Here is a 21,170-nt window from a genome sequence, read left to right on the forward strand (position 1 = left end):
TGTGACTTGCCCAGCGACTCAGTCCAACTAGTCTGTGACACGTCAGAACAACATCAAACCAGTCTGTGCTGACAGCCAATGAATGGTTATCTGGAAGTACGATGGAAATAATGTAGTGACGAGGAATAAGCTAATTTGGACCTCACAGACAGAAGTGTGATTTATCTGTCTGATGTCTCAAGTTTTATGTACCACAATAGAATGAAGAAAGACAAGAAAGCGGCAGAGACTGCGACTGAACTTGATGCACCTCTTAACTCTTTGTACAGCACTGGCTCCATCAAGCAGCATGTTAATCACGACTGCCCTGGAAAGTCATCAAGCAGTTGCTAAATATGGCAGGCCCTATGATTTTTGGTTGTCTCAACACAGTATGGCATTAAGATTAGCATTTATCAGTCAGCAAGACAACAACAACAACAACATTTATTTATATAGCACATTTTCATACAAACAGTAGCTCAAAGTGCTTTACATATTAAAGAATAGAAAAATGAAAGACATAATTATAAAAAATAAATCAACATTAACATCGAATAAGAGTAAGGCTCAATGGCCAGGGGGGACAGAAAAAACAAAAAAACTCCAGACGGATGGAGAAAAAATAAAATCTGTAGGGATTCCAGACCATGAGACCGCCCAGTCCCCTCTGGGCATTCTACCTAACATAAATGAAACAGTCCTCTTTGGATTTAGGGTTCTCACGGAAGGGCTTGATGATGATGATGGTCACGTAGACTTCTTCCTTTTAATCCGTCCATCATTGTTGGAGCATCATGAAGCTTTGAGTAGGTGGAGGTGGCGCAGGCCACCACCACAAAGAAACCGGAAAAAGAAACAGAAAAGAGAGTAGGGGTCAAGACTGACAAACCCTACGACTAGAAGCCGCCTAATGTGACCTCAGCTTTACCCTGCTGATGTTATTTTTTGACTCAATGCTCATGTTGATCCAGTGGTTTCCTAACCTGCTGTAGTGCCCAAGAAAAATTATCCGGATAAAGAAGCAAGTCACTTTCAAGGGAGATGTGAGACAGAATAAGATAATTGGGATATGCAGAGAGGTACTTGTGTGTCTTGTTTGTAAATGAAATGTGGTGCTGTTTGCTCATAAATTCTGTGCCTGCGGTGGGTGTAAAAAGGGTTGTTTTTGGCTCCAATAAAATTAAATTTCACACCCCTGCTCTTAAACAATGTACTTACTGGCTTTCATTATTATTACAGAAATAACAGAAAAATTTAAAATGTTATAATATAAAATGAACCATGCATTAAGTTTAGTTTTAATCCATTATGAATTTAGAGGATCTATTTTTACTGTGTAGCGTAGCATATTTTAGATAGTTAAGTATATCGTCAAATACCAATTTGGGTTGTAAATAAAGCACTAATAACTCCTGCACATTTCTGATCAGATCTGCTTAACTGACGGCCTATTTTCAGCGCCATCATTAGTGATATCAGAAAATCAAATCAATGTAAGCACAAAGCTTCTGCATGTCCCTCATTTACACCTTTAAATAGTTTAGAGTCATTTCTAAAATGCACAAAGTGTTTAAACTCACCATTTTCATCAAGTGAAAAGTCGTCCTGGGCATATCTGAATTTTTCTGGCCCACATGCAATGAAGACGTCATCATCCCCAAAGAAGTCCTGAAGACATGTAACCTAAAACAATGCAAAAGCGTTAATCGATGGACATTGTTCTTCACGTTTCTATATTTTCAAATGAAGACAAAGCTTCTGTTTGCAACCCCCATGCTGCCAGCCACTACCACCGCCTTTGGTGGTCTGAGTTTTTGACTTTGCTGTGCTTTCATTATTCTGTGTAGCCTGCTGACCAACGCTTTTAGCTGTAAACCCCATGGATGCCACCTCTGACACAGCGGGTGACTGTTAGTAAGTTACTTTACCTGCCTGCACTGAAACTGTAAATGACAAAAATAAAGGATCTGCAAAGCTCTTTGGAATGGTGCTCATTGTAGAAAGAAGTTAGACAAAGCAACAAATATTAAACTGCAAGAAATCTTCCCAGCTAAACATAGCTCACCATTTCATTTTAGTTAATTTTCTTCTATTTAAGAGAGTGGAGCTTATGCTGGAAGCATAGGTGTAATGAGGACACAAGTTGAAGTTTTCTTCAGTTTGTTAAATAAGATTTGTAATATTTAATTTGTGTGTCTTTATTTTAGGATTATTTAGATAAAACATATCTTTAAAATGAACAAACTTTGTGTATTTAAGCAGGAGTTTAGCAAAAAGGTTGGGAGAATAGCAAGAGCAGGTGTATGAAATGTTGTCCTGACAGGCAGACAGTCAGCTCAGAAATGAGCGGAGAAACTGCAGTGGACAAGATTTACGGGTCAGTGAGAGACGTAACGTTTCAGAGGACATTATGGGCTAAGTTTGACACCACTTCACAACAGAATAAAAGGGGGCCATTATATGTGTTCTTCTTTTGAAACAGCTGCTAAACAAAATGTCAGGAATAACAATGTGTTTTAACATATCATTTATATTCAGGGATATATTTATACAAACAGACAAGGATTCTGGGAAGGATATGCAAATGTAAAGCAAACGTTAAAAATAAGGGTTATCATTTATTAGAATGTATATTTTTAATTTCAGATAAACTGACCAGTGTGTATATGCTTAGGAAGATGCAAAATAGGGGCTAACTTTTGCTAACTTGTCCGCACCTAAATAAAGGACAAGTGCCTGGGTGTCTGCCTGTGTGTCCTTCCGGTTGCCATGTCTCTGTCTTTTTTAAAAGACAGCACATCACAAAAATTTTTAGTAATAAAAATACATTGCATTCATACAGATGGTGCATTGCATGGTGCACTTCAAACGTTAACACTAAGGTCTACGGTGATTGCTTAGAGTTCATCCTGTATTAGCCAAGGAGCACAGCAAGTATCTCATAATTAGCTTAAAATAACTTCACTGACAGGTAGCAAGAGCAAGAGAAATTCTCAGTCATCCAGCTTTTGACTGATATCACTTGCTAAAAATAGCCATCAAGCCATGGAATAAGAGTAGTCTCCTCCAATGGCTTGTCTGAAACTGGGCAGCAAAAGGCCCTTGGCCTCTGGTGTGTTTGAGATATAAGTGCTGAGTGAATGCTAGGTAGATAATTATTGTACTACTAATAATTCAGGCATTTCCAGTCTTAACTTGTTTACCAAAAAGAACCTTAGAGGTTAAAGTACATTTTGTGAACACTTCTTCATAATAAAACAATGACACACAAAACAGGAATCAACCAAGGGTTCAAGTAATATTTCCAAAACTTCAGTAGGCTCACTGCTCAGCTCATGCTTCCATCCAACCTTAATTGGATCCTTAACCTACTGAGGTCCATTGAAAGTGCAAAGAAACACACAATAAGACATTTAAAAAATTAAGCCAGTTTCATTCAGGTTAATGTCATGGGGCGGTGAAAGTAAGGGACAAACCCTAAAAGGGTGCCTCTCACAAATAAATATAACATATGATCATACTCTATATACACATATATACAATGATCCTTTTAGGTATTAAGTGCTTGATCTCATCCATCCATTGACCTGCTTGTCTATTTCAGGATCAGGGGAGCTGGTGCCTAACCCTGAAGGAGCCAACATCTGGATGGTGGCTAAACTGTCACATTAGACATCCACGTACACACCCTTATGGTGACAATTTAGAATTTCCAAATACACAAACCTGAGCATTTATACCAGTTTGTGTCCAACACGTTGCTCACAAGCTAACAGTAACTCATGACCCCTTTCCACGTACCTTGCCAAAGGGTTAATGAATCCTACATAAATTTGAAAACTTGATTAGTCAAATTAGGGGTGGGCGATCTTCCCAAAAAATCACATCACGATCCTTTTAACACAAAATCACGATCCACAATCTGAATTGCAATCTATCTTATCAATGTGGCTTACACTTAAGAGAATATCCGGACTTAAACTCATCAAGACCTTTTTAACACTTTCTTTTATATATCAAACAAAGTTGAATTCAATTGTTCTCTTGTTTGCTAGCTAAGTGGAGTTAAAGAACACACCCCAAAGTTGGCGAGTGAGTGAGGAAGGCCCCTTTCCCCGGCCCGTTGTGTGGATCTCGAATTTGCACAAGTACATCGGTACCGCAAGTGAACCATGATACATAGTGAAATGAGAACCGGAATGTTCAAGCAAATTATAGAAAAAAAACCCGATCGAAATCCGTTAAGTAGTTCTTTCGTGAAAAGCGGACAGACATACAGACAGACAGACATTGGATTTTATATATTATATTTTAGTAAAACTTCAAAATAATGTGCAGTTAAAGTCTCAACAGCATTTCTGGGGCTTAGTAGAGCCAGATGACTATAAGAACCTTGACCAAGCAGCTCTGAAAATGTCTGCTTTGTTTGGGTCTCCATACCTCTGTGAGTCTGACATGAATGTCATGAAATCAAAGTTCAGATCAAGACAGACAGATGAACATTTCAATGATTCCATAAAAGTGAACCTCAGTGGCTCCACTCCACCATACAGCGGTCATGTTGAGTGTTCTGACTAACTAAAAAACACATCCCACATGCAACTGGACATGTGAATACTCTTGTGAAGTGAAACAGTGACATGGAACAAAATGACAAATGAATAATCATATCTGTGTATTTGGAATTGCATTGTTTTGTTTTGACAGCATTCATGTTTTAATTCAATACTGTGAGATACACTAGAAAATACATACAGACATACAAAATGAACTTGCAGGTGAACTAAATATTTTTTGTGATGTTTTAATGCAAAATGTGAGTTGTGGACACCAACATTTTGTAACTGTTCAGGCAAAACAAGATTATTCAGTTTTTTGGGTTGAAATAAGCCATGAGAATAAACTTTAGAAAACATGAGTAGCTCTCAGACATTTTCATTTTGTAAAAGTACCTCTCAGGGGAAAAAAGGTTGGAGACTCCTGATCTATAGAATATGGGAGGAAAACTGGAGCACCTTGAAAAAAAACACTCCACACGGACATTGTCCAAGAAACTGAACCAAGTATACTGGAGCCGTGAAGTAGAAGAGCTAACTACTTTGCCACCGATCATTTAACTCATTTATATATTTTAAAATAAGATGTGCCAAAAAAGTCATTTATTTTGTAAGAATAAGGAGAACAGTGTGTGCGTGCGAGTCTGAGGAAGAGGAAGATGTGGCCCTTCAGTGGAACGTGTGTAAGTCTTTAGTCCACTGTGCTCAGACTGAAGCTCAGACTGCTGGCTCTTTGAACAAATGACAGGAGGAGCTCACAAACCTATGGGTTACCATAGCGACCAAGCCAGTCAGCATGGCAACATCCCCTTGTCTCATTTGTAACTTGTCTCTTCTTCTCTATATAGCAATGTCATTACTCTAAAGCTCGTGTGTTATCATTTGAAGGGGGAAATGAATTTCTAAAGACTTGGATGACCAAAACCTTCACTGCGACAAATATTTACCAGCTGTAATTACCAAACCAGGCTCAAGCGACTGAGCTGAGAGCTTGAAGGCTGCATTGGAACAATAAGCAGTGATTGCTTGTTTATTTTGCAGGTGTTCTTCACAGAATATTAAAGAAACAACAGTAAAAAGAATATTTACTGCACAAATCAAGGAAACCACCACACTGGTGGCTATTTTAAAGTAGAAGCTCATATTTTCCTTGAATCTGTTCTGGTCACACCTTATGGCAGCACACATGACTCTGTAATGTTTAGTGCATACAAACTATGGATATATGTTGACATGTAACGGTGTGCCCAGAATACAGTGGAGTCTGTTGTTATTCCATACAGCGTATCTGTATCTAGTGGTCGATAGGATGACATTTCATTTATTAACAGAAGCAGGTTAATGCCTCCTGAGGGAAATTCATTCCCCTTTTGAACAAGTAGTTGAACCATGACTCAGAAGCTGTCAAGCTTCATTTCAGGATGTTTTAAAGCCCCCTCGCCCTAAGCACACTTTGGTTAAAGATATAAAGTAGCCTCCTCCAGCACTAAAATACCTTGGAAGACTCATAGAGTGTCTGAATGTAAAAGAAATGTCCTGGAGAGCGGAGCTTAAATAGAGGAAAACTGAATTAAATTAACAGTCTACTATGAAATATTGAAGGGGTATATAACTGAATTTATCAAAGTAGCCCATTTTGGGAAGCAGTTCTATTTCTGTACAATTAGAAACGATAATGCTGGAAATCCAAGAGTTTTATTCTCAACTATTGATCATCTTCTAAATCCAGCTCAATTAACAGAATGCCTCCTTAAAAATTCAAGTAAAACTTGTGAGGCTTTTACAGCATCATTAAACACAAAATAAATAATAGCAGATTTATTGTAATACGTCTCTCTAATGTTAATCCTGTTGAACCCCTTCATGCTCTTTTAGTGATTATAATTCCTTCACTGAAATAAGTTTACCTGAACTCCATCAAATAATTTCTAAACTAAAACCCTCCTCTTGTGTCTAAATTAGCTTTTTAAAAGAAATCTCTGATGTGCTTATTGATAGCATACTTGACATACTTAACTCATCATTAAATACGGGGGTCTTCCCTGATTGTCTAAAGACTGCAGTAGTGGACTTCTCTGTTTTTGACAACTTTTGACCTATTTCTTACCTGACGTTCTTGAGATAAAAGTACAGATAAAGCAGATTTTCAGCAGTTAAATGATTATTTGGACAAACATGCTATTCTTGATAAGTTTCAGTCAGATTTTAGATCACATCATGGTACAGAAACTGCACTGGTTAAAGTAGTTAATGTGGACAGGGGTCTCATATCTGTTCTTGTTCTTTTAGACTTGAATGCAGCATTTGACACCATAGACCTCAGCATTCTTATAAATCACCTTCCATCACGGTCTTGGAGGGCCGCAGTGACCACAGGTTTTCATTCTAACCCTTTTCTTAATTAGTGACCTGTTTTTGCTGCTCATTAGCTTCTTTTGAATTAATTTTAATTGACTTGTTTTTTTAAGATATATTCCTCGGAATTTCTTCATCATTCCTTTGAGTTGCTTCCTTTCTTTCCTTAAACAGAAATGAAATGTGAAGTGAGTGAGCCAACAAAAGACCAACTAAGTCAGGGCCTCAAACTCCAACCAATTTCACTCCAACATGCTGCTTAATTAGGTTTTGAGTCTTGTTGTTAATTAAACACGTCCTTTAATTTCATGGGTTGTTGCTGCCCTCATTGTGCAATAGCAGACATCTCTCTATTATAAAAAAAAATCTTGGCAGGAGACGAGACGTGATTGTCTCAGATACACTTTCATATTCTGTGAGACGAGTCTTCGTGCCAAGCGATGTAACCACGCCTGGGGCCGGAAGCCCCGTGAGGCAAGAACTTATTCAAAGAGATTTGGAAAAGTCCTGCATGGTTATGTCAGACACATTTCTTGTAGAGAGAAAGAAACGATATTCACTCATGAGCAGTTATACGTTGCCTTGTCACAATGTAATTCCAAATACAGAATCAAAAATCAATGCAACATTGATGAAAAGGTAAAAGCGAAAAGAGATCGAATATATGGACACAGGTGATATGACAGAAGTGCAGATCACACAGCATCACAGCAGAAGCAATCCAGCAGCTGACTGAGCAAAGAGGAGGTAAAAAAAACTGTATGTGTCACCCATTGTATCACCATTTAAGAGGGGGTGTCTGAGGAGCGATCGCGTCTCCTTGGGGTGCGTTCAGCCCCCCTCTTCACAACGTGAGGCGGCAGAGATGCGAAGTGGTTGATGTGTTGCGCAGACGGGGTGGTGGGCGAGTGAAACGATCAGGGGGCAAAGGGGTGAATTTCCAAAATTGTCCATTTTTCTCTTTTCTAAGAGCACTAGTAAAATGTTTTGGGGACCTGAGCAAATCAGCACTCCTGAGACCTCCACCCTCTATATTTTCAGATATTGTATGATGGACACAGTTTGCTGGTTTTGTTTTGGCTCATTTTGTATCTCATTATTGTTTGGCTGCTCATTAAGAAAAAAAGAAACAATTGAGGGATCAGAGTCTTCAAGAGCAAGTCTATTAAAATGAAATCAAAAGAAATTAATTAGCAGCAAAAACAGGTCACTGATTAAGAAAAGGGTTAGAGTAAAAACCGGCAGTTACTGCAACCCTCCAGGACTGGAATTGAGGACCTCTGATCTACAATGGAATTAAATTTGTCTTTGATGAATGAAAGTGCTAACAAGCCATATTGTTAAACACCAAGTTTCATTATCAGCAAGAACTGAGGTCTAATTGGGAAATTGGTTGGAATGAAGGCCTGTAGCCACTGCGGCCCTCCAGGACCCCTGCCTTAGATAATGAGTGGGCCTCTCTGTCAGTGTCTTAAATCTTAACAGGTAGAATACTCTTTACTAGTTGTGGTGATTGTAGTTCAGAAATCCTTGATATTATACAAGGCGTACCACAAGGATCTACTTGGGCCCACTGCTATTTTCAATCTACAGTACATGGTCCCATTAGGAGAGATTATCTGGAAACACAAGGTGAACTAGCACAGTTATGCAGATGGCACACAGCTTTACTTATCTATAGCACCTGAATTGCATATCTGAAAGGATAAGTAGTACATTTTTCCAGCTAAATAAGGAGAAGACAGAAATGTGAAGGTTATAGAAATAAACTTAATCCCTTAGCATTAAAAGTCAAAGCTGAATTTTGGTGTAATCATGAAATCTGACCTAAACTTTAAATCTCACATTAGCATGACTACTAGGACTGCATTTTTCCATTGACAGACATTGCAAAGTTAAACCTCTTATAACACTGCAAGATGCTGAGAAATACAATACAGTACAATACAATTTATTTTTATATAGCCCAAAATCACACAAGAAGTGCCACAATGGGCTTTAGCAGGCCCTGCCTCTTGACAGCCCCCAGCCTTGACTTTCTGAGAAGACAAGAAAAAACTCCGAAAAAAAAAAAACCCTTATACAGAGAAATGAATTCATCCTTTTGAAATCGTGTTTCAAGGGGGTCACCCTAAAGCAGTTTGCTCCTTATGCTAGACTGTCAGGCCCCAGGACATCATTCACTAGTAAGGTCTAACAAACGGCCTGCTATTAGAGACTTGGCTGTCAATCAGGATGGTGGCTCCACTTTGTCTGGAAGTGTTGCCCAGTACAGTAAAGACTGCAGAGTCGAAGGTCCCAGCCAATCAATAAGTGCTTTTTATGATGGCCGCTACTGTACTATGCCTGCACAATCCATCATCATGCTCAGTCTTTAATGTGATAAGCCTGGTTGCCTTTTTGGTTTGGCGGCTTGAGCTAAATGTTGCTTGTTGGGAAGCTCCAGTTTGGTGTCTGAGCAATACATTTAATATTTTCGTGTTATGTTTGCCTGCTGGAGCGGAGAATGTCTTCTCATTGTGACAGCAGCCTCTTCTTATGAACCATCTCCTCTATCTAGTGCTTGAATGACTAGTGTGTCAACATTGCCATTCATGTAACTGATATTCTCATCAAAGCTTTATTAAAATAGTGCCTGGAGCCAAGAACAGGGTTAATTCATTTTCATATTGAAAACTAGGGGGCTTCTCCCCCTGCTCGCTTTGCTCGCCAACCCCTTTCCCCAGCTGCTGGTGTGCTGCTGCTGCTGCTGCCCTAACACCTGATCTGCAATTCGCTCACCTACCCTACCAGCGTTAGGCGCCATTGTGAAGAGGGGGCTGAGCTCACCCCAAGGATACGCGGCCGCTCCTTCTAAACCCTTCGTAAATGGTGACACATTAGGAAACAAGTAACAGGTGTTTTTTTCACCTCCTCTTTGCTCGAGAAGCTGTTGGCTTGCGGCTGCTGCATGTCGTGTGATTTGCATTTTGTGCGGAGCTTCGAACGTTTGAAAACCTGTACTGCACCTGAATATTCAAACCTCTTTTTGCTATTCCGTTATTTCCCCGAGTAGTATTTTCAGTTTGTTTGCGCTAATGCGATTTTAACTTTCATTTTTTGAGACTTTCGATTTTTCCTACTTCCATTATCTCTAACCTGCTCTGCATGTGTATCATGGGACTTGCGTCTGAAGGTTGTAAGCATGACGTGTCTTGTCCGTCTCGCGGGAAGTGAAAGTGTCTCTGTCTCTCTGTCTCTCTTCAAAGGATCATGTCTCATCCCCGGGAAAAAGTCTCGTCTTGTTGCAAGTTTTTTTTTTTATAATAGAGAGATACACATTGATCAGCACCTCCTGACAGAAATCTTAATGTCTGGCTTAGATTTGGCTAGATAATTTTCTCCAGCCTGCTAACAAGACTAAGTACAAATCTCCTGTTTGTTTTTATTTTTTGCTGTGTTTTTTTCTTGCCGAGTTGAGGCTTCTAACAGTGTTTAACCTCAAGGGTGTATTTGGTTGGAATCTAAATCAATTCCCGGAGCCAATGAGATTTATATCGACAGCCTGAAAGTGTATATGCTGGTTAGATCATCGGAGCGTTTCACAGTACCCTGTGGATATCAGTCCTTAAAAGCAGACAAGTCGGTGCGTAAAAAGGTTAGTTGTCATGCCCAAATGGACACTCAAACAATGTTTGTTCTACAGTAAACACTGTTCTAAAGCACTTTATAAGTGCACTGTCCTAATACATTTTGTACAGTTGATGGGTTATTTGTCTTGCTCAGGGTCACAGTGTTAGTGACAGGAGGCACTTGAACTCCAGTTACTTATGCCACTCTGCCACTCTGCCCGTGCTGTCTCACCTTCACACTCAGTTACCCATTCAGAGTCAGCAATTAGTAGACATGTTTGGGATTAAGGTTGGAAAAGCCATGCAGACACAGGGAGAACATGCATTAACCGATTAGGCTGGACCTCAACCCACTCAGGTTGTGGCACTAAGATTTGTGTCCCTGTGTCATCCCTGCCTAAGCCTCATAACTTAAGGGTTTTCCAGTGGCAGGGCTGCACCGAGCATTTTCACCTATACAGATAGATGAATTTGCTAGAATTGTGGTTGTATTTTTGAAGATCCCCCACTAGAACCCCTAATATAAAAAAGTCATCGCCTGCCACTGTTTAACTCTTTCAGAGCACATGTTGACTTTTGTCAATGTTCAGGGGTAGAGGGTGGTAATCATCTGTAAATGGTGACAAAACTTGCTGTTACATTTTAGTTCGACTCTCTTTGCTAGAAAGAAAGCTAGCTTTGTTGATCTGACCTTGATTCCCTGTGCATGCATGACTAGCAAAGAGCAAACAACCTCTAAAATGGCTTCAACATCTGGCGAGAGACTGAAGCGAATGCGCAAAGCAAAATGCTCCATGGACGACATTTTGCATATTATCGCTGAATCGGAACTGTGACTTGGTGGACTCTGATTTTGATGCAAGTGATCTGGAGATGGATATCGAAAATGAAAGAGAGGTGCCAGCATCAGTGTCAGCATCATGTTCGTGTAGCTGATGCTCCTATGGAAGTGTTCTTCTGGGAGGACCACCATTTACAATGACAAGAGGTACAAAGTAGACTGCGCTGCACTGCAAGTGCCACTGCTGCACGAAAACAGCCAGGCAGCTGGCCCACCATGCATTCTGCTGGCCATTAAGCCACCCCTGCACTGCCAGAAATGGCGAACAGGCGCCAACAGCAGTCACAGCATGCAGCAACAGACGTTTTATGTTGATTTATATATGAAACCATTGCTTTGTGTGCATTTCAGAAATCTGAGTTTTTTGGAAAAGCCCTCAAAGAGTTAATATTATTTGTGAATGCATTTCGCATCAAGACTTCTCAGCATCTGAGTGATTCATTACTGGTTCAATTGGGAATACAGACACATATTGTGTTAATTCAATAAACAAAGATATCAATTTAAAGAAATAGAAATGTGAAATTAAGGGAATCCTGAACTAACACAACGTTTGGAATCCAATGAGTTTCATCCCTAGCTGTATCTTAGCTGGAAAATTCTTTCAATAAGAAGCCAAGGGGCATTGTGGACATATAAAATAAGATGACAACAGAAATTCTTAAATACTTCATTGTTTAAAATGCTGAAACATTCATTAAAATGAAAATGAGCAAGTCAAAGAAGCTCATCACTCTACCAGAGCTGACATAAACAGAAATAATCAACTAGGTATGACCTGTAGGGGGCGACAGCGAGCTCCCAAACCCACCAACACCAACACAAGAATCCATTCAAACAGTGTTATATTTTCACAAACACATCAACAGATGATACACAAATATCACACAAGGCACAATTCCTCTTATATTCTCTGTCTCTTCTCCTTTCTTCTTCTCCTTTTACTCCTCCAGGCAAGCTTCATCCACATCCACCTGATTCTGGCTCGCCTGGAGGAGGTTGAGCAGCTTCTTTTATGCCAAACCAGGAGCACGTCTGGTGTGACACGACCACAAATAGGAGGTACTTCCAGGTCAGGCGGTGGTTCCTTTAATGGGGATGATTTGTCGCTGCAGCTCCCCCTGGTGGCATCCATGGAGCACTGGCAGGCCAACACATTCCAGCCTGCCCTGTGGGTAACCATGCAGGCACCGTAGTGCAGAAGGACAGCCACTTACTGTGTCGGGTGAGGACATAGTCCATAAAATTGGTGTCCAATTGTCCTTCCAATAAACTGGCACCTTGACCCATGCTGGCCAGAATGCCATCCCAGGCACAGTGACCAACATATTGTATTCAAAGCATAAGCATCAGTTTGTCATAACCATGAACTGTATAAGTGGGCTACAAATTGGATGATGGATGGCTGTGGATGAAGTGGACACGATTGAGCGAACACTGGCGTGATTGGTTGCTGCTGCTCTCCAGTAACTTTTTAACTTTTTTTAACTTTTTTACAATTAACTTAAAATCTAATGGACTAAGCAGCTGTTCAATCTTGTTGTTCAATCATTTAAAGCTAGACTGATTTCTAACTTGACTGCTGATTTGGCTGTGTATGGACTATTCCTAGGCCTATCCCCGCTTTGAAACTTACCTGACTTTGTTCTCCGGACATCTGAGTTGTCTGGGTCTTCGCTTAACATGTGGACCGGTAGAATATTTATTTGGTTCGTGTTTGTTTGGTCCTTCCTGTCGCTCACTATCCTACCTGCGACAGGCCTGCTTCAGTACTCAGCTGCCGAGCTACTCCAACTTCGCTTTCACCTTTCTGAGCCTCCGCTGACTGGGCTGCATCTCCACCCAGACATCGTATTCCTCCCCCGTTGGAGATACATCCACGTCCATTACATTTCACCCACCAACTCACTCATTTTCCTCTTTTCAGTTTCCTACCTTCTCAGAAATCTCAGAACTTGTCTGTAAGTCTAAGCCGGAATCCACCTGTCAACTAGACTCACTCCCTACAGTTCTGGTCAAAGTCTGCCTCCCCTCTCTGGTCCCTCTTATTTCTGCTATAATCCACTCTTCTTTCACTACTGGTAGATAGTACTGCTCCTTCATCTTTTAAAACTGCTGCAATAACCCCAATACTAAAAAAACCTGCTGCCAATCCAACTAATTTCAGCAATTTTTATCCTATTTCTAATCTACCCTTCATTTCCAAAATTCTTGAAAAAATAGTGGCTGTTCAACTTCATTCTCATTTATCTCAAAATAATCTATATGAACAGTTCCACTCCGGTTTTCGTCCCCTCCACAGTACAGAAACAGCACTTCTTCTAATTCTGGTTTAATTACTATTCTCATTCTTCTTGATCTGAGTGCAGCCTTTGACACTCTTTCTCACACTACTCTACTCAATAGATTATCTTCGATTGGCATTATCCACACACCACTAGATTGGTTCATATCCTACCTCTCAGGCCGCACTCAGTTTGTTCAACTTACAACTTTCACATCCCAACCCACCGCTGTTACTTCAGGTGTGCCCAAGGGTTCTGTCCTGGGCCCCCTCCTTTTCATTATTTACCTCCTTCCCCATGGCAATATCTTTCGTAAATATAACACTAGCTTCCACTGTTATGAGGATGACACCCAGCTATATCTCACTAGCAAACCTACCGTTTCCTTTCCACCCTCTTCCCTTACTGATTGCATAGCAGAAATCAAACCCTGGTTTTCTTCAAACTTTCTTAAGTTAAATAGTGACAAAACTGAGGTTCTCCTCATTGGTACAAAATCAACATTATCCAAAACTGATCATTTTTCATTTGTTATTGATAAGAGTTTGGGTTTCATCCTTGACAGTACTTTATCCTTTCAGTCCCACATCAATAACATCTCCCGGTCTGCATATTTCCACTTGCGTAACATTAATCGTTTTCGCCCCTCGCTCACTCCCCACACCACTGCTATCCATGTTCATAGCCTTGTCACTTCTCATCTGGATTATTGCAGTTCCCTTTTCTTTGGTCTTTCTCGCAAATCTCCTTATAAGCTTCAACTGGTCCAGAATTTAGCTGCCCGCATCATTACTATAACCCCTCTATTCTCCATATCACTCCCGTTTTGCAGCAGCTTCATTGGCTTCCAGTTCAGTTCCGAATTCAATTCAAAATTCTCCTACTAATTTTTAAGGCTATCCACAAACTTGCTCTTCCATATCTGTCTGACCTCTTCCATGTTGCCATTCCCTCCCGCACCCTCAGATCCTCTTTCTGCATCCACTTAACTGTCCCCTTCGTCCGTCTTACCACAGCTCTGGAACTCACTACCACCTGAGCTTAGAAATATTGAATCATTTTCACTTTTCAAATCTAAACTTAAAACTCATTTGTTTAAGACTACTTTTTCTCTTTGATTACAATTATTCTGTCTGATTTTAACTTTTGTATTTTACTTTTGTTTATCATCTGTGTTTTGTCTATTGTTCGGTGTCCTTGAGTGTTTAGAAAGGAGCCTACAAATAAATAAAATGTATTATTATTATTATTATTATTATTATTATTATTATTATTATTATTATTATTATTATTAAACATGGCAGCTGCTCCTGCAGAGTCAGGCTGAGGCACACAAAGTCGAGGTTACTGTTATGAGCGGGTCACTTCAAATATTGTAATGGATGGGAAAACAGAAACACCATTTCAATCCTTACAAATGCCAGTTTTTGAATTTTTAATTTTTTCATGATCGGGTTGGCAGCTCACTGGTGTCCAGTGTTGCCAGAATAGTCTTTATCCAGGAAAAAGAAAAAAATGGGTGCTCCAAAATGGATGGATGGACTGTTGTTAATACTTGATTGAATTTCTGCTGCATTTTAAACAAAATGATCTTGCAGATGAAAATCACATTTGTGATAATCTAGGGGGGAATGATCCTTTAGTGATAAGAAAAATGAACCTGCCACTTAGCAATACAAGGCTGGTTGTTCATTTCTGTGGTTATTTTCCATGTTCTGACTGGCACCTCATTTTGGGATGATTCCTGGGATGATCCAATGTTGCCAGATCAGGCTTTTTAACCGTGCATGATATTAAGTAGGCTGAGGATGGATGAGTGAACTCCTAGTAATGAAGTAGTCAGATTTTATGAAAGTCTGCATCATCCGCCCATTCAATTTCTAAACCCCTTTTTGCTATAGAGGATGACAATAAGCCAGAGCCTACCTTGGCAGCAGTAACAACAGAAACCAGCTTAGGAAAGGGCATTCATCCATCACACACCCACATTCACTCAGTCACCATTGCTTTAAATTTGCAAATCTTTGGAGTGTATGAGGGAAACAAGAGCATCTGGAGAAAAGCCCACACAGATACAGAGAGAACACTCAAAACATCTGAGAATTAAAATGGGTTCCACATAATGGCGGCAGGAAGAAGCTGTAGGCCATTTCTAGCCCTACTTCACACTCCCTGTCAATAGCGTCGATATTTAACACGTACTCCTTGGCAGAGATTTTGAGGTGAGTTATATAGGTATCTATCAAAAAGAAGGTCTGCAGCTCTCTCAGCACGACAAGCTGCTGGCACCCATTCAATTCAAATTAGGACCAATCTAATCCGATTCCCATAAACACGTGATGGCGTACTTATTGTCAAATTGTGTGGCCGCAGTGTAGAGTGCTGATGTCATACAAATTGCTTTAACTCTCTCGGTCTCCTTGACTTCTTCCAGCAGCGATGCAATTCATCAGTTGTCATGGAGATGCAGAGTATTAATTACCTCGAGAACGTTTACTTGATTTGTGCATGTTGAAGCTGTTTTAGAATACTAATCCAATTCTTTCAAGCCGAATGGCATGATTTGAGAAACAAGAGGGGAAATGAAAAGATAATTAATGGCAGTGCAAAGGACAGAACTCTGCATTTCAACCTTCCTTGTTTACCATAATGAGGCAGCACTACAGCTGTCATAACCCTGTTACTATTATGTGGAAAAATACAGATCTACAAATATGTAGATTGAACTGCAGCTTTCTGCAAATCTACTGGCTGGCAGAAATTAGGTTTTCTGAAAAATAGCTTTAAATGGCAGTATATCTCCAGAACAGTTTATGCATTCAATAAGGGTGCCAGCCAGTTGTCCAAATACATTTAGACAGGGTTTACATTTTTTCTATTAAATATAACTCTCCAAGAGTCAATATCCCTGCTTTGACAAAGCTGATTTTTTTATTCTAAACATAAAATTTGTTTAGAAATGCCAGATTTGAATTCTAAAAAAGGAAATGACAGAGTGAGTTGTGCATAATATATTGTGTATAATTGTGTTAATAGTGCAAATGTACATCCCTCCATTTCTCTAACCTGCTTATAAAGCTCAGGGCTACAGGGAATTGGAGACAAAGGCAGGACTCAGTGCTGGAGGGGACACTTAAACACACACACACAATGGCAGTTCACAAGAGATTTTGAGGGTCACTTTAAATTAGTCAGCCCTGCAACAGGCTGGCAGCCCAACCAGGATTGGCTTTCTTTGTTTTGAAGTGTAAATGTGTCCATGAAAGGCACTTTAACCTCTAAGGTTCTTTTTATACTGGTGGACACACTAATACAGGAAATACCTAAATTATTAGTCTTGATTTAAATGTACATCCCATATTACTTACCTATATGACAAAGATAGATAGATAGATAGATAGATAGATAGATAGATAGATAGATAGATAGATAGATAGATAGATAGATAGATAGATAGATAGATAAAGGCACTATATACTGATAGATAGATAGATAGATAGATAGATAGATAGATAGATAGATAGATAGATAGATAGATAGATAGATAGATAGATAGATAGATAGATAGACAGAGAAAGGCACTATATACTGACAGATAGATAGAGGGAAGAGGGTCTACACCCGCCCTGGATCACGTGGGGGCCGCCACCCTGGTTGCTTTGGGGGCCATGGGTAGAGGGCTTGGAAGCCCAACCCTGTAGGGGCCTGTGGTCACCGCAAAGGTGGCACCCCGATGCCTTTGGAGCTCTGGACCTCAGCACTTCCACCACACCAGGAAGTGCTGGGGGGAAGAGAAGAAGGGACACCCGGAGAGCTTCCGGGAGTACAGCCGGCACTTCCACCACACTGGGGCGTGTCGGTGGGTGATTGCCAGAATTCACCTGGAGCACATCCGGGTGCTAATAAAAGGGGCCGCCTCCCTTCATTCGAGGCTGGAGTCGGGTGGAAGAAGGACAGAGCAAGCAGAAGAGAGTGTAGAGGCGGCCCGAAGAAGAAGGCATTGTGTGGCCAGGACTTTGTGGGGGTTTGTGTGCACTGAATATTGTAAATAGTATTGTAAATAAACGTGTGGTGGTGGAAAAACAACATGTCTGCCTGTCTGTGCCCGGGTAATGTTCACAATAGACTTATCCCGGCTGGGACGCCCCTGAAATGAAAGAATGGGGGAAGGCAGCTTTTTCAGAGCACTGCCTCCCCCAAAACACTAGATGACAGCTCCCCTGAAGTGTAGTAGTGGCCCGGATTCCCACAGGGAATCCTGGAACTTGGAGTCCTGTTTCTCAGCCCTGTTGGGTGCCGTTGGTGCCACCAGGGGGAGCTGTGAAAGGACCTGGGAAGTCATGCTTCCGTTACAACCCGGATATTTTCGGAAGTCAAGAGGATGGAAGCCCCACAATATTTCCAGGCTGATTAAAGAGTTGGGATTCTCCATCTGACCCGAACAGAAGCACTTCCGGGTCAAGGACTATATAAAGGACTGGTGGAGACCCAAAAGCGAGCCGGAGTTGGGAGGACTGTGATGGAGCTTGCTGGGAGGTGTAGTGGAGAAAAGCATTGTGTTTATTATTGATTTAATTGTGTTTATTATGGCTGTGGTGCTTTGGAGGCACTAATTGAGAAGAAGAAACAATTGAAATACTTCTTATTGCTTTTACCCTGTGTCCTGGGAGCCCCAAAACCCAACAGTGCCCCCAAGCATTTGACAATAGATAGATAGATAGATAGATAGATAGATAGATAGATAGATAGATAGATAGATAGATTGATTATACTTTTTTGTCATTATTTGGAAAGAAAAATTTTTCAGAAGCTCCAAAAAAATAAATAATTCAAATTTCATTAAAACAAACAAACAACCCTCCCAAACACACATAAAAACTTGTATGGATGGAGGTGGCAGTAAGACGAGGTCAGACCTGCTCAGATCGTACCACAGGTTTATATTCAGAGTCATCGATATTTAGATAGAGCAGGTCCAACTTGTAGTGTCTGTGAATAGAATATGCCTACTAGACCTTCATTCCTGGTTTGAAGTCACCAGCATTCAGAATGATTCATCATTAAGATGCTGGTACAAAGTGAATCAATTCCCGTCACTGAGTAGGACAGGATAATGTAACTTACTTTCCTGGGCAGTGACATGGACAATTCAGTCCATATGTCTATATCACACATTTTGGTTTTAATTGTGCTGTACTCTCTTTTTCAACATTGAAAATTCACAGACATCTCCAATTCCCCTTAGTTTGATGAAACATGTCCAGCATTAAATTGGCATCTGAAATAGGAAGTGTAAACAGGTTTTCTGCCTTACCCAAAATATCACAGTACCAGAATTTGCCATAGCTCGCCTTGAGATGTTCATACAACTTAAATGAAAGCAACAGAAAATTTCTTATTATATAAAGTCAGGCCAGTTCTGAATCCTTTCCACCTTACTTATTTCTCTGCTCTCGATACTGGCCCTTTTCATGTTCAGAACGACAGCTCTTCCGATAGGGCGTAACAGGACTCTTTAGTGCTACCAGGTGAATACAGGACTACTTAATAGATCCCACTTTACATTGCTGAGTCTCTTATATTCTCAGATGTTATAGACGTAGGCAGCCCTCAGATCCTTCATGCTCACCTCACCTTGCGACATTTCTCACGTTCGCAGTTTGTCTGAGAGGGTCTGCATTGACAGCAGCATCTCTTCAGTTTGGTTTAAAAATGAACTCACAAATGTATGGTAACAAGCTAGTGGCCAAATCGTAACATTACTACTTAATAACATTAATTAATTACATTATAAACATTAATAATTACAAATAAAAAACGAGAAAGAGAGCTTCTGTGAAGGCTGATGCATACCATAAACACACAAATCAAGCAATATGGCCATGGCTGGAAACCTTAGCTTCAAAACAGTGCAAGGGGCCAAGGGATCAGTGCCCCCCAGGCAGCTCCCCTGAAAGGACTACACTTCAGAATCCCTTACCAAAAGCCACAAGCCACCGGTGCCACTCCACTTGGGTTTTTATATACCAATGGCTACCTTTAAAATTTGCTACACAGATTAACAGGAGCCAAAGGATAATCGTTACCCCTAAAAGAATGTAACCTAAATGGACACAGATTATTTCATTAACAATCATTGGTTATTATTAAATATCAGTAAACAACAGGACAACTTCAGTAGCTTACAATACTCAAACTCTGTTTCAATCTTTAATTACATTTATTTGAAGGAGAAACGAAGCGTAAATATTAGATATGAAAACATTCAAATGAGGGTCACACAGCAAGCTTCGTGTCAGGTGGCAGTAAGTTTGGATGTTGCAGTCTTTGGATTCTCAAGCCAAGTGTGGTGCTTGGGAGTGGAGGGTGATATGTGGATGGAACAATCTGACTAAGTTTTCTTCTCTTTGCCAGTTTTTTTTCTCTCTCTAAAATGCATTTTAAAATCCATTGAATTTATAGTGTCTTGCAGGTTGCCTGATGTAAGATATTGTGTCAATCAAAAAACTGGGACCACCAATAAGTTCTCATGGTCTGTTTGATTGTTCATTATGTTACTTTTGAAACATGTTCATCCTAAAGTCCCAGGCCTCCATTTCGCAATTTGTTTCAAGCATACACACATTGGCCACTTTATTTGAGCTTACACATATTTAATAAATTCATAATTCAATTTAATAATTCATAATTCATCATTCAATAAATAGTGACACAAACAGACACGGGACACAAGTTCAACACACACCCTTTATTTTATTTTTTTTTCCTTTTCCTTTCCTTTTTTAGCCCTGTGGGAGTCTGTGGCAATGCTGTAACCCAGTAGGGCTGCCACCTAGTGCCCTGGGGGAGGTAATGCCCTGAATATATTGTCTCACCAGGACCTTCCAGTGTAGAGGCGTCCTAGACAGGTAAGGGTCTTGGCCATCCACCACACACTCTTTAACAATTTTATACTTATTTTCCCAGACTTCCTGTCTATGTCTATTTTGCATACACCCCAGAAATGTATCTAATTCCAAATTCGACACTCTTAAAAAGCTACCTCACAAATATTAATGATCTAATGCAGCTATTTGTACAGAAATATCAGCTCTGGGCCCACATGTTAGGAGTCATTATCTAAATAATTCTAAAATAAAAAACAACTAAAGTAAAACACACCAATTAAATATTAAGAGATGTACTTATCCATCCATTTTCCAACCCGCTGAATCTGAACACAGGGGTCTGCTGGAGCCAATCCCAGCCAACACAGGAATCCAATCGCAGGCAGGGTGTCAACCCACCGCAGGACACACACAAACACAAACACACTAGGGCCAATTTAGGATCGCCAATCCACCTAACCTGCATGTCTTTGGACTGTGGGAGGAAACCCACGCAGACACGGGGAGAACATGCAAACTCCATGCAGGGAGGACCCAGGAAGCAAACCCAGGCCTCCTAACTGCAAGGCAGCAGCGCTACCACTGCACCACCGTGCCGCCTGAGTTGTATTTACCATCCTGTCAAAGCACAGTTATGTAACATATTACATTCT

The 21,170-nt window shown here is 40.4% G+C and overlaps 1 protein-coding gene across 3 annotated transcripts in view; it reads right to left on the minus strand.

The window, feature by feature from the left end:
- The window catches only part of LOC120537530 (neuronal migration protein doublecortin-like), a 182,386-nt gene that overhangs the window by 33,057 nt on the left and 128,159 nt on the right, over positions 1-21,170 (minus strand). For all 3 annotated transcript variants that reach the window (XM_039766540.1, XM_039766539.1, XM_039766541.1), the window contains exon 4: positions 1,563-1,665. In XM_039766540.1, coding sequence (XP_039622474.1) covers positions 1,563-1,665 — 103 coding nt within the window. The remainder of the gene's footprint in view (positions 1-1,562; positions 1,666-21,170) is intronic.

Source organism: Polypterus senegalus, chromosome 10 (assembly GCF_016835505.1).
Source record: "Polypterus senegalus isolate Bchr_013 chromosome 10, ASM1683550v1, whole genome shotgun sequence".
Classification (NCBI taxonomy): domain Eukaryota; kingdom Metazoa; phylum Chordata; class Cladistia; order Polypteriformes; family Polypteridae; genus Polypterus; species Polypterus senegalus.